Source organism: Pezoporus flaviventris, unplaced genomic scaffold (assembly GCF_033815535.1).
Source record: "Pezoporus flaviventris isolate CSIRO_AGI_PZ_B2104156 unplaced genomic scaffold, CSIRO_AGI_Pfla_v1 ptg000006l, whole genome shotgun sequence".
Taxonomy (NCBI): domain Eukaryota; kingdom Metazoa; phylum Chordata; class Aves; order Psittaciformes; family Psittacidae; genus Pezoporus; species Pezoporus flaviventris.
Genome location: NW_026892554.1, coordinates 18,953,180 through 18,967,103, shown reverse-complemented (window position 1 = coordinate 18,967,103; position 13,924 = coordinate 18,953,180). Strand labels below are relative to the sequence as shown.

The 13,924-nt window shown below is 40.1% G+C and overlaps 1 protein-coding gene across 1 annotated transcript in view; it reads left to right on the top strand.

The window, feature by feature from the left end:
- Nucleotides 1-13,924, top strand: part of SCAPER (S-phase cyclin A associated protein in the ER) — a 146,715-nt gene extending 132,791 nt beyond the window's left edge. The window contains exons 30-32 of the mRNA XM_061447266.1: nt 8,950-9,141; nt 11,793-11,844; nt 13,486-13,924. Coding sequence (XP_061303250.1) covers nt 8,950-9,141; nt 11,793-11,844; nt 13,486-13,580 — 339 coding nt within the window. The 3' untranslated portion in view covers nt 13,581-13,924. The remainder of the gene's footprint in view (nt 1-8,949; nt 9,142-11,792; nt 11,845-13,485) is intronic.

Sequence of the window (13,924 nt, the reverse complement as noted above, 5' to 3'; positions counted from 1 at the left end):
AGTAGGGTTTTGGAGAGTGACAGAAAAAGCTTGCTTCTGAAGAGAGAGAATGCTTTTTATGTGGTTTAGACTGTACTATTTTAATTATTCACACCTTCTGGGGATTTTGACCCAAACTAGCTGTCTTTTCAAGGCTGATGGCAGAAACCTCTGCCAGTAGTCTGTTGAGACTTCTGTTGACTCTTCCTGTTTCTTCTGCAGCCTTTAAGTCAAGAGTTTTCATTCAGATCAGTTGAGTTTCATCTGTGTAAATGAGTAAAGAATCCTGCCCAGAGCAGCAGCTGAACTTTACAAGTGGTACATCATCAAAGGTGAAGTTTCACCTAAGTATGAAGATGATTCTTTGAAAGTAGTGCAGGGCTATGAGGGCTAATTCTAATGATTTCAGTGTAACACCTGAGGATGTGAGACGTGGCAGGATAGGGGGTTTATTTGAGCTTGCAGAATATGTGTATTTCTCAATGTATAATATTCTCATCTGGTTATGAATTATTAGGCCAACACTTGCAGATGGAAATCTCCTGTGATGTTATTTTGGAGAATATGAAGTTTACCATTTTCTAGAAAGCAGTGATACCCTCCAATGTAACAAGGTGCTTAAGGAAATTATGAGCATTCAGCATGAGAGCAAGCTCACATGTTTAAACATTAATTTTTATGTTAGCATGTTAAATGCTAAAATGCTGTCATTTTTAAAGTCAGACTTTCCCCTAATACCTTTTCTAGTTCAGGCATTAGTTTACTATTTTATCCTGTACCCTGGGCATGTGTTAAATTCACACATAGCCTCATTGCATGTTAGAATAGTTTCCATTCTCCTTTCACCGCATTGTAATGGAGCTTATCTTTTACAGTATCTGTTTAATTTTATTTACTTATTGTTGAATTTAATCTGTATGTACTTCATTTGTTATCTTATAATTAAGGTAACATGTTAATGCTCATTTGGGGGGGGGGCATCTTTTCTCCCAAGAGCTTTATATAAAGAACTTCTTTATCTGGATTTCCCACTAGCAGCACTTTTGAGAAATAGTTTTACATCCTTCTGTCATCACTGTGCTTGCATTTGCCGTTATCCTATCCTGAATGTTCAAATGGCTCAGAATGATCACAAAAACGGCTCTGAGCACCTCTGAATCTGTGTGCCTAAACCATAGAGCCAGCTCTAATACAGTGTGGTTTATAGGAAGACTGATGTTATTTCTGAACTCTGTTTTCTCCTCTCTGAAGGCTTCTCTGTGATGTTAAAAAAAACCTACAAATTTTTGAAATAGACAAAATTCTTAATTTTAAGTTTGAATGAAGCATTCTGGAACTTTTCTTTTTCATGGAAATGGTGCTCTGATTGTGGATAAATATTAGGAGGAATTTAGAACATTTCTTGCTCAGAGCCTTGCCAATAGTGGAGTTTGCAAACTGGAAAGAAAAGAGCTTGACCTTAAAACAGAAGAGCCTGAGTGGTGACATATTCTGCTGATTGAATACTAGCAGTATGAGATCTGTTTATATAGAAGCAAAGAAATAATGCAGATCTAACTTTGAAGAGAAACTCTGCACTACTAATAGAAAGACTTACTTCTTTTACGATGTTATAAATAACCTGATATCAAACAGGAGGATTTAACTGTTTGATGGAACACTGTAGCTGCAGAGATTCGATGCACAGTTCCTGTTCAATAAAGTTACTAGTTGTGTGTACAAATTAGAATTGACATTTATATAAATGATAAATAAATAGAAAAGAAACATTAATAGCTTCCATACCAACAGTACAACGTTAAGACCCAAATGTTTGGAATGGTCATGGTCAAGTTTGGAACTGTAGGTCAGACGAGATAGTAGAAAAGGCAAGGAGTGCCCCTTAAAGAACCATTAGCTTTTTAGTCTGAGTTGTTCTAAGAAAATTGCATCTGAACATGGAATACATCAGCTTAATTTCATAAAAATGAAATTCTGTTAAGAAGGATGTTTTTCTAGAAAGTTAATTCAGTTCGCAGTGATAATCACTGTATTTGCTTCTAAGCACCTAATGACTACTCCATTTCATTAGCAGGTTTTTTTTCTCCAAGAGCTGGCAAAGGTTTCACTCCAGGAGGTTTTAATCTTTACAAAGTTATGATTCAACTCCATTTTCCTGTATCCATGTTAGCATAAGGTTGTCCCACGTTTCATTGGAGAAAAGAGCTACAACTTTGGTCAAAATCACTAAGAAATGCCAGCCTGACTGTGGAGCACTAAGAACATTGTCATGGAGAGTTAGTCACGCAAGAGTGCTGCACTTAAATGACTTGTGAGGTTTGTTCAGATCTTGATGTTTGTGATTTCTGTGGCTACAGATTTCAGTTCTCTCCTTAGCAATCTCTCTCCTTTCTCTGCTAGCTTAAAGCAACAAGAAGCAATTTTTCCTTTCTTCTGTGTATGAAAGAAGCTGATAGGCTACAGAAAGCACCTGTACGTCACGATATCTTCCTACTGTAGTGTTGCCAAGCAAGCATCCCTCTGCTACTGAGGAGACCTGGCAGCAAATGTGCAGTTCCAAGTGCTCTGATGGCATCTGAGAGTTGCTGGGCATCTTGTCTACCTTTACCCTGCCCTTATAGGTCTAGTTTGTGGTGGCTGTGCCCTAGTAGTGCCGTCAATACCAGCAATGCATTTGCTCTCAAAGTTTCTGCATTTTTATATTGCATATTTTAACAGCATAAACTGTGGCAGAAGTTATATTTGTGAGATATAGCAAAAGGAATAGAAATAATAAGCAAATCATATGACCAAGGTAACTTCTAAAGACACTGTTTTTTTAAACCTTCTGATGTTTTTGTATAGTTGATTTCTGGAAGGCTGGCAAGTGGCTACTGGGAGAGATGTGTGAGAGTGTGCAGGCTGCAGTGAGCTTTTCTGTTCTTTGTGGTGTGGAAAGCACACCTGTACACCTCTGTGGTCAAAAGTGTTACTGGGGACTTCAGGGAACTGCCAGCTTAACAAAATGTAAGCTTTTGCAAAATCATTGCCCTAAATGGTAATGGGAAATCTGTGATAAAGGAAATCATGGGGCAGTGCAACAACATGAAAACGAGAACTCAAATAAGTTGCAGGATCTGCTATGAAGAGTACCCAGGTACAGTGTTTCTTTTTGGTAACACTTAAATGATGCCTTCCAGGTATGTTTGTGAAACCTCTTCAGCAAGGCTCCCAAAAATGAAACAAAATGATGGAAGTACAGGTCCATGTTCATGAGTTAGCTGGAGTTGAATCCTCTCATGTACCCTGTAGATCTCTTAAGGGCCAGCACCAGCTCTGTCCTCGAGCCCTGGGCTTAAAGGACCCCAGAACAAGGGGCTCCCGTTGGTAGCCTTGTGCCGTGCCAGAATGGACATGGCAAGTGTCTGATAGCAGATGCTCCATCTTGTTTAGTGGCTTCCTTTGATAGCCAGGGAAGCTGCTTTGGCCAGTTGAAAACATACCCTGTTTTGGGCTTGGACTTGATAACCTGACCACTGTCTTAGCTGTTTGGAGGAGAACAGCTTCTTGCCAGGCTTAAACCAACTAATTTTTAACCTGGAATACTGGGAGGAGATATTTTTAATTGTTATTGAGGGGGGGAGCAACCTTTGAGGGAATGAATAGCGTGGTAAATATTACTGACAGTTTAGACATGTGGTGAATGTCTTGTAGCTTTTTAAGTGTATGGATAATTTTCAGTAAGTGGTGATAATTAGTTCATAATATTATGATTCACTGGTCCAGTACAGTTTTAGTTCTCTGATGGCCTGGCTTTCTGAATTAGTTGAATACTCATTTTTCAGTTTTCTCTTTTGCCTTTGCATAGACAGAAAGCTTGCTGCTGGCTTTCTGTTCTTCCTGACCAGAAAATTAAGCAGCCTCTTGGAAAGATAATTCCAGTGTTTTTGTGGTATATTCAGACAGAAATAACTGACATGAATGATGCCTTCCCAGAGGCATCTGCAAATGTCCAAGTGAAACAAGAAAACCTAAATCCATCACTAGAACTAGACTAAATATTGCTGTGAAAATCAGCACTCCCACTCCGCAGTAATCCTGGACTAACCTTATGTAGTGCACAAGGAGTGAAAAAGTTCCTGGTCTGACACTGAACCTTTTTGGGGTTTGGGGATTCTTTTTTGTTAATTCTAATGAAATATCTGTCAATATTGAACATGAATGCATAGAAGCATTGAAAACCAGCTGTGATCATAATCTTTAAATCTCTGGAAAGCTGCCGTCGTTTTAAATTCAGTTAGTTTCTCGGGTTTTAAACGCTTTACATATGGAAAATGTGTAACTACAGCGTCCTCAAAAGTGCTGCTCCCATGGTTAGTTCACAAGGCAGTTTGATTGAGCTGCTAGTTCTTTAAAACTTAGTAGCATGCATCTACATTACATCTCTAATTAGGGCATGAATATAGGAATGATTGGAATATATGATGTATCAGTTCACTGCAATTTGGCTAATGTTTGCTCAGTGACATAACAGTCATTCTTCAACTTCCTGGCTGACATTTTAGTGTTCTCAATGAAAAATCCTGTTTATTACTTACAGGATGGTTACAAACTGGGTTACCTGGTCATGAAGATACAGTTTCAATGACTAGGGGATTCTTAGTTTAATTTTCCTGTAGAATTAACCATGGACTTGGTAAGATTTTCCTTCTGTTACCATTGCTGTATCCTTGAAAAGACCTGGATCCTATTAGTAACAAAGATTTTATTATCCTGCTTTGATAAAAATTCATACATATGCATTTAAAAGTAATTGTAGTTTTCATTCATGATAAAAGTAATGCAGAGAAAAATCACATAAAAGACCATTATGTATATATGCAGTAGTAAATAGAATTACATTTACTTCCCCTTGCTGACTCTCATGTGAAGGTTGCCCCTGTGTCCTGCCCTTGCAGGCAAGGGAGGGTGTTGCACTTCTGTGATTCTCAGTCTGCAGGATCATCAGAAAGCTCTTCTGGGGCCCTTGGAGCTCACAGAAAAGTTAAGTGAAGTGAGCTACAACATTCCCTTTGCTACCCAGAGAAAAACCATACCCAGGTTATTTGGCTCCGCATTAGTTCCCTAGCAAAGACCTTCACTCCTGGGAAGATCTCCTTTGGATGGGGCCAGGAGGCAGTGCCAGGAGAAGACTGCTGAAGCTGTCGTGGTGGGAATACAGTGAAGAACTGCAGAATCCAGGATGGAATATCCTCCCAGCAGTCACTTCAGGTCTGTAGCCAGACACCCTACCTAAATGGCAGGGGAAGCCTTATCTCCCAGCAAAATGATGACTTCCCTTCACAACTTTATTACTATTCCATACTACAAGGAGCTTTTTAATTTTTTTGATTGATTGTCCTTTTTTATTGCTCAAGTGCTGTGTGGCATATTGCTGGCTTTTGTCACTGTAGTCTGTTTTGAAAGACTGACTTTTATACTGCTCAGACTTTCACAGCTAAAAGAATTGCAGCAAACAGCCAGTGTGCTGCGTAGCGAATACTGGCCCAGGTAAACTTGAGGGGGAAATGGATTCCATCTAGAGACTTCAGAAATCATGAATCACCCTTTCCTAAGTGATAAACTTCAGAAATACCAGTACAGTGGAGCAGGATGGTTATTGCACCAGGGAGTGCAGAGTGCACTTTCCAAAGAGTCACCCAGGAGCATGGATTGCCTGGTAGGACAGAAGAGAGTGCCTGACCCTCTGGCGATTGGAGATAAAGCAAATTAGTGGGACCTGCAGAAGGCTATAAACTGGTGGGAGTGACAGAAGATAACTGATAGGCAACCTCCAAACTGTTGCTCAGTAAAAAGTACCCACAGGTCATCCCATTAGTCATTGTGCTGGACAGTCAGCTAGCGTGGGTTCGGCAGGCACAGCATGTGTGGTACAGGGAAGCTCAAAGTTCAGACAGAGACCAGGGAGGGAAAACTCTGTTCTTAAAGGTGACTGTTAAAATGGGGTATTAGAGTGGCAGATACTGTGCGGCCTTGCTAACCATCAGCTTACACAGTGCAGAGGTTGCTTCAGTTCAGAGCAGAGAGGGATTTAAGATACTGTGGCCTCTCATGTTCAGCAGGCTCTTACACTGAGAGCAGACGGAGCCATTGGCTGGTTCTTGCTGGTGTGCTAACCCTGAATCGCATCCTCATGCTCTGTAAGAGGGGCTTCACCTCTGAAAGGTGTCAGGGTCTCAAGTTGGGCTGGTAGCGCAAAGGAAGACTTCATTCATTGAGCATGAAATAGCATTCCAGAAAATGTATTTGCCGTGTTCTCTTACCTGTATGCATAGTTTGGGTCTTCAGAGGAAGCAAAATCTTATCATGAAATATAGAAAACATTAATGTGGGTTGCCTGCTCTGGATAAATAAATAATAAACAAGTAAAAAAATAAGACTTGTACCAACTTGATAGGTCTCAATTCAGCAAAAGAAAGCCACAAGCAAATATTAATGGAACCTAGGCACATATCTGAAGTTAAAGCCCAGCTTAAATGCTGGTCTGTACAGAAATGTGGTGATTTAATTAGGATCTTGTTACGTTTGACAGGCGTATCTGACTGCCAGGCTAGAGAGGGAGCAACAAGAAAAGCTAATTCTAGGTAAATGTGTCTGGATTCCAGTGTGTGGCAGGAGGAGGAGCAAGCTTTCTGCACTGGATTTCAGCGAGGAGCTTGTATCTCATATTAGAGCATTTACGTAAGATGAATATTCCAGGCCTGCAGAGCTCCGTGGGATCATTATGCCAAATGACTGTTTAAAAATAAAACAAGAGAAGTCTTTGTCCACTGTAAAGAAGTCATACGCAAGGTTTTCATTTGTTTTCTCCTTTGTTCATCTGCTAAATCAAGTGCCAGAGTTCACTTTCTCCTCCGGTTGACAGTGAAACAAGGGATGTGTGCTCTGCTTGAGGTTTATTTGTTTGGGGCTTTTTTCCAGTAAGGGGTGACTCATGATTGTTTTCTTTATTTATTTTCCAGAGTACATTATAGAGTGTATCAGGTTTAGTGGCTGCATTAGTACAGTGAGCTGAAATCATTAAATTGTTTCCACATGTGATAAATACCGATTAAAATGACCAGCGCTCATTGTCTGTATCTTCCTAGCTGTAATGTTGGTAATACCATAGTAGTAAAAATGCTGAAATGCAAAAGAGAATGCAGTAATAATTCTGTGGAAGCTGTTTGGGTGTCTGCACTGTTTGTTTTTGGCAAGGGTTCACTGGTTTTCCATGGCACTTTCAGAACAGGTAAAGGAAGTGAAGTGTGAAATGAAAAAGTCCCCAAAATTCTTTTCCCCTTCCTGTTCATCAAGTGAGCAGTGGCCATTAAAAAGAAACTGAGAATTCTCTTGTTCTCTCCCGGATCAGAAGTACCAGTTGTAGTTACTTTAGTACAGTTACAACTGATTTTAAGAACTTTCCCTTTTATAGAATTTACCTTTGAAAAACACAGATTTATAAATACCCGCTGTGATCATTTACAGTCCGATTCAGGAATTTTAAAATCCAGTCCGTACTCACAAACTCGAAGGGCAGCTCTTGCTTACAGGAGGTCCCGTAGCTAAGTTTAGAATCACCCAAATGCTTCAGTGATGTTTTGCTCAAAACACTGTCCGAATGTATGCTGGATTTGCACTGTTTTGGCTGTCTTTTAAAAATTCCTCCTGTATTTAACGGCATTAAGACATTTCTACCAGTATTTTAAAGGGTTTTAATGTCTTTTTGGCTGGTGAACCGGGGAGTGCTGGGGGGGGGGGGAGCAAACTAATACTTTGTTGATTTCGTTTTTAAACTGAACTGCATTATCAGCTGAGTGTGTGCTCTGAAGGTATTGTTAAAAGTGCTTTGAAAACTTGTAAATCCCTGTAATTTATGTTCCTGTGGTCTCAACTACTTCTTTTTGTCCTTCTGGTTTTAATTTGAATGCAGTCGTGTCTGGGTGTGTACCTGTAAAATTGTGTTTTTCCAAGTACAATTTACAGTCGTGACCCGAAGTTTTACAGTGTTCTGACCTTATAGGAGCTTCCTCCTATGCCGAAAAGCCATCTTTGGGTCAAGCAGCTCTTTCATATTATAATTGTCTAATCAAGGTTACTTGGAACAGATCCGATTTTGGCATTTTTTAGTTTATCACAAAGACTTTATAAGAATATCAAGTAAATTGGAAAGGTTCCTTTGCAGGAGACAAGTAATAGCATTGCCTTATTTCTTCAGATGTACACAGTTGTAAACTTAGCCTGCTTCATGACAACAGTCCCATTTATCTAAACAATTCTCCTTTTAGAGTCAATGGCACTGATAGAAACTGAGATAAGAAATACAGATGGGAGGATCTTTCTGAGTCTCTACTTACTGAATCTCCTTGCTGTGCAGCTTACAATCACCTTTTCTTTCTGGTGCCTGAGAATGCGGGGCAGACATCTACCATGAAACAGAGTCCTCTTTAATTGCCAGTGAGCACACTAGCGAAGGATGATCGAGCTTCAGGAGGGTTTTTACAGTCCTGGTGATCTCTTTCTTGACTGGTTGGTTTTTTTTTACCCCTTAAAGACACGCTTACTGTGCTTTTAAATGGCAGGGGTTGGGGATTGTTGTTTCGTAACTGTAACTCACAGAAGTCTCTTTGCTATCATTCTTTGTCTTTTGAGTGAAGGTATTATCTATTTTATTGTAATCTGCAGATTAATCCCCTTCTCTTTTGCTGTCTGGGTGATACGGGGGAAAAAGAAGTTTCAGAGCCGTATATTCTTTGTCTTCGGCTGCAATAAAAGTAACACATGCACAGTACAGCAGCAGTTATTTAGACTAAATGTTATAAACTTTTCTTTTAGTATTTACTCCTCGGCCACGCTCATTTTTTTAGCGTGACTTCAGCACCCTTGGTGGGTAACAGGAAGAGAGCAGCAGATTGATCACGTGCCTTAATTTTGTGCTGTTTGTCTTTTCAGATCATTGTACAGTCTGGCCGTCACCCCACGGTGCTGCAAAAACTATGCCAGTTGCCTTTCCAGTATTTCAGCGATCCTCGTTTAATCAAAGTGCTCTTCCCTTCACTAATAGCTGCGTGTTACAATAACCCTCAGAACAAGATCATCCTGGAGCAGGAGATGAGTTGCATTTTACTCGCCACATTCATTCAGGTAGCTGTTGCAGTCACATAACAGCGGTGTGCAGGAGGTTTTCTCATCTTTGCTCTGTGTGTGGAAATCATTTGGCTTAAGTAAAACAAGTAAACAGCATTGAAGTACTTTTGAGATTCTCTGCAGTGCTTCAAACCGCATATTATGCCTGTACTTGAGGCATCTTGTAACGCTAAAAGGTTACTGAGCGGTCCAGGTTCTCACCATCCTGTGCTGTGTGCTGGGAAAGTTTGGTGTGGGTCCTGCTATTGCAAGAGAGTTCCAAAAATACTTATTTTTTAAACCTGCTGCACATCTAGAATATCCGCAATCACTATATTAATGTGTTTACATACAAATGTACAGTTGTATACCATGTACAATAGATTTACAGAGAGAACTGAACAGAAGTGTATATATTTTATGCAGAAAATACACAGAACATATGTTACCAGTCCAATCTTGCAGTCTTTACTTTTGACAGTAAGCCACCGAGGTCATGACGAATACTGCTTTGAGTAAGGCTTTACAGCATTTTTGTTCTCTTTGTCTCAGTTTATATGCCGTGCTTTATGTATCAGTTTTTATGTGTGCCTCATGTTTTCCTTACATTTTATTGACTGTTTCCAATAAATAAATGCAGTTTTTGTAAACAGTCTACTATTAAAAAGTAATGTGCTTTTAGGAGTCTAGTAACTCTGTATCAGTCACCTGAAAGTTGCTGTTGTTGATACAGAAATATTAGTCAAACTCTTTTTCCTAGTGCTCTCCAGCTAGTCCAAGGGCAGGCTACACAGATTTGGGACAGAAGGCACAAGAAGTAAATGTTTACTAGAAGTCTTCGTATAACGTCAAACTTCTGAGTGCAGCTACTTTTTATCCTTTTAATATTAAAATAATTACATAGCAGTTTAAAAAAAAAGGAAAAGTTTGGAAGTTAGTATCTAAAGAATTTGCCATATAGTAATGACTTCTGGTTAAATACGAAGCTGTAATTCATCTGTGACTTTCTTAAAGTGAAACTGCAGATTTCAGTGTACTAGTTGCAGTGGAAAAAGATTAATTTAAGCATTACGAGTAAATGCAGCAAGTTTAGCTTGGATTTTTTCAGGCAAAAAATGTGAGAGTGGAGGAGAGTGTTCCCTGTAGAATGATTAAGGTTATTTTCCTTGATTTCTGTGCTATACGGGAGAGAATGGCGTTTAAATCCCCAGTAGCTACAGCAGAGTGTTAGGTATATTTACAAGGATCAACATTATTAATTTGATTTCCAATTAGAGGTATATCTCAGGTGCCAAATCCGCATACTATTCTTGCAGGCTTTTAAAAAAGGCGTTATATTAAAATAGGGAAGATCCTCGTGTGCTGTAAAGTGCCTTTGCTGGCCTCACCAGTACTTTAGTATTTTATCCATTTTAAAATCTAATCCCAAATCTTGCACGTGCACACACGCAGAGAGCGATCCTGAAAGGAAGCAGGGAACGCTCCAATCCCCGCAGACGTGGAAGAAACTTGCCTCTGTACTTCTCTTTCAACTCGCTGCTGTTTGTCGAGCAAATCTCTCATTTGCTTCAGTGGAAGGTTTGGGAAAGACGGTAAAATGTTTCCCCGTGACTAGAAAATGAGATTCTTCCTGTGCCAGGGAATGCAAAAAGAAGTCCCATTTACGTAAAAGTTTGGTGGTGTATACGAATATAACACTTAAATACAGTGTGTTAAATGTGTGCAGCGTAAATCAAAGGAAAATGATTGCTGGATTTTACAACGATGCACGTTGTACCTCCCTACCAGCAGATTTATTTCCATCATCTGAAGTTTGCATCATCCCGTCTCTTACTTCTGTTTCTAGTTGTGCTGAAATAATTAAAAAACATTTAGGAGTACCCAGGGTTTGCTAAACTCTATCTCTTGTGTCAAATAATACTGTCTGCTCAGTGAATACTTGAACAATAGACAGGATCCTAGAAGCCCTCTCTGTACTGGGGCAGCTGGCTTGCACAATCCTACGATGTTCCGAGTGAAGTCGGTGTCCTTGCTGACTCCAGACGATGCAGCTTCCCCTCCGATAGCAGCAGGGATCACACGACGCACTGGGCAGAGATTAACTGGTTCCTCAGCTGGCTGCAGCATTGGCCAGAGTTAATCACCTCTGTGGAAGAACATCACTTACTCTCTGGAGATCAGGACTCCAGGGTCACCGGGAACCATAGCCGATGAAATTGGGATAATACAAGAATTTTCCAAGAGTGTATTTGGAGTTAGGAGCGTGAATCTAAACCACCTTTTGATTTAAAGAAATATATCTGTAGTAAATGTTCTCTTAAATTAAAGGTCATGATAATAACTATCTCTTAAAGAGATATTAAAACCTTGTTTTTTCTGTTGTGTATTAAAACAGGGGTTGGTCTTTGGCTTTTTTGGGGGGTGGGGGATGTTGAAAAAAGGTATAAATAAGCGTATAAAACCCCCCTGTATATGACAGAATTGAAGTGCTGTCAGTACTCTGTTAGGAAATGTAGCATAAAAGCCAAAGTTTGGTAATTTACAGATTTCACCAAGTCTTAGTAGTTTTGAGTGACCGTGAAGGCTTAAAAACGCTGTTTGAATTCCTCGGGTGTAAGATCTGAAAATCTGATGCCAGTTTGTTCTTTTTTTTTTTCTTTCCCTCATAGGATTTTGCACAGAGTTCAGGCCAAACGGATAATCAGTTATCTCAGCAGAGGGGTACGTCTCCAATCAAATAGAAGAGGGTAGCAACTGGGTAACAAAATGTGTAGATATTATGTTCTACTGTGATGGAAAATTTCTCACTCTGCATCATGAAGACGCAGAGTAATTTACATAGAATAAGTTGCAACATGGTTTTACGGTTTGGGGAGAGGCTCCCTAACTTGCATTCTGATTTAAGCATACATGTCTTCCAGTCTGCTGCTCGTTGTATCAGGCATTCAGACTATCAATCTTTACTAAATGCTATGCCATATCATGTCTTAAAATGTGATACCGTACGTGCACATATTTAATTAGCAGGCACAAAGGCTACCTTCAGAAGTTTTAGGTTGCAGAAGCCACGCAGCCATTGCCAACACACCCAGAGGGCCAGAACTCACTAAAATACCACCCTGTAGTTGTTCTGTAAAGTTTGTCAGTTTGCAGAGGAGTTGTGATTTCTTTCCCCCCCCTCCCCACTTGTTGTAAATACTGTGTAAGACACAGTTAACCTCTTTTGGTTAAACATCTGAAAGCCTCCCAGCTAAGATGGCTATTGCTTGTTAAACATGTCTGAAATTCAAGGGCCTTGATGGGAATCTGGTCTTAAGTCACCCATATTTTGCATGAAGTGCATCACTCAAGTCATTTCCCCTTAATAGCGAGCAGAAGTCCGTCACCATTTTGGTGTACATTTGGCAGAAGATGAGCAGTTCTAGGTCTAAAGCATTAGCATTGTGCTTAAAAATAAATTACGAAACACAAAGTTAACTTTGTGGAGATTTTTACTGTCCTCTTAGTCTGAAGCAGCCTTGTGCAGTGTCAGCAGCACAAACTTTCCAGGATTGTGTTTGCATGAGAATCTGCTCAAAACAACATCTAAAATCCAAGTGGAAAACTTTTTATTTTCACTGTTCAAACTGGATGAGCTTTTAAACAAAGATGACTATGTGGTGACATGTGAGTGTGATTTCTAAATATTCCCCTGTTGCAAAAAAAGCTGGCTTACTGATACTATAAGCAGGATTGCTTTTATCCATTTTATCACTTGGAATGTGAGCGCTGGTGTCCCCCAGAAAAACAAATGGGAGCAGTAACACTGCTGGGAATAGAAAATGCAAATCTCGGTGCCACGAAGGGTCGAACCCTGCGAACCCCTGCACGCATTGCTAGTCCTGTTCACGTCGCCAGCAGTACTCATAGGAGTGAAAGCTGCCTGTGTAATTGTGTTGGGAGCTTTGGGGGAGTGAGGGAGCAAAACTCCTCCGCAGCCCTTTGTGGAGAGAGAAGCTGCTAGGCAGAGGGAGCACCGCTGAGAGTGTCCAAAGTTGAGTGAGGCTGAGCTGGTCCCCGGGGGGTCCAAGAATATGAAGTGCATAAAGATGTATATTATGTTGCCATGCGTAAAGCAGAGCCGTGTCCAAAAGCTTAAAGATCTCAGCCTTTGCTCATCAGAACCCCCATTTTTAAAGCTAAACCTCAATGTTCAGAGCTCTACAAAAGCTTCATCGCATGATCTGGGAAGATTTTGGTAAGGAGAGAGGAGTAAATGATCTAGAGTATCTGGAATTGTCTGTGAGCTCGTTATTCTTGGTTTCTTGCCATCTGATCTGAAAGAGGGAATAACTTGGTAATTTTTTGTTCTATCTTCAACAGAGAAATGTTTCACTTCTCAAGATTATCTTGAGCTGTCCAACAGATTCCCCCGGCAGTCCTGGGAAGAAGCTCGGCAGTTCTTCTTGAAGAAATAAGCGTTGTATTTGGTTTTACAGTCCCTAACGTCATCATGCTGCCCCGTTCCTGCTGACTCCCTTCTTTACAAGGCTATTCCAAAACGGTTTTGATACTCTGAATACTTATGCTGTAGATACATAATTTGCACTATTTATATCATAAGTACTGTAGATACTTTCGAGTTCTGTTTTGTAATTTTGATAATTTGAGTTTATTTTGTTCACGTCTGCGATGTGATGATTTGGGTAGCTTCTACCCTGTGATGTGGAGGTGCGTGCACTGCGGAACTGCTCAAGTAAGGTTGCCAATGGAAGAAAACACGTTCTCTATATCTTGTAATAAAGTAACTTATTGTGCCTGA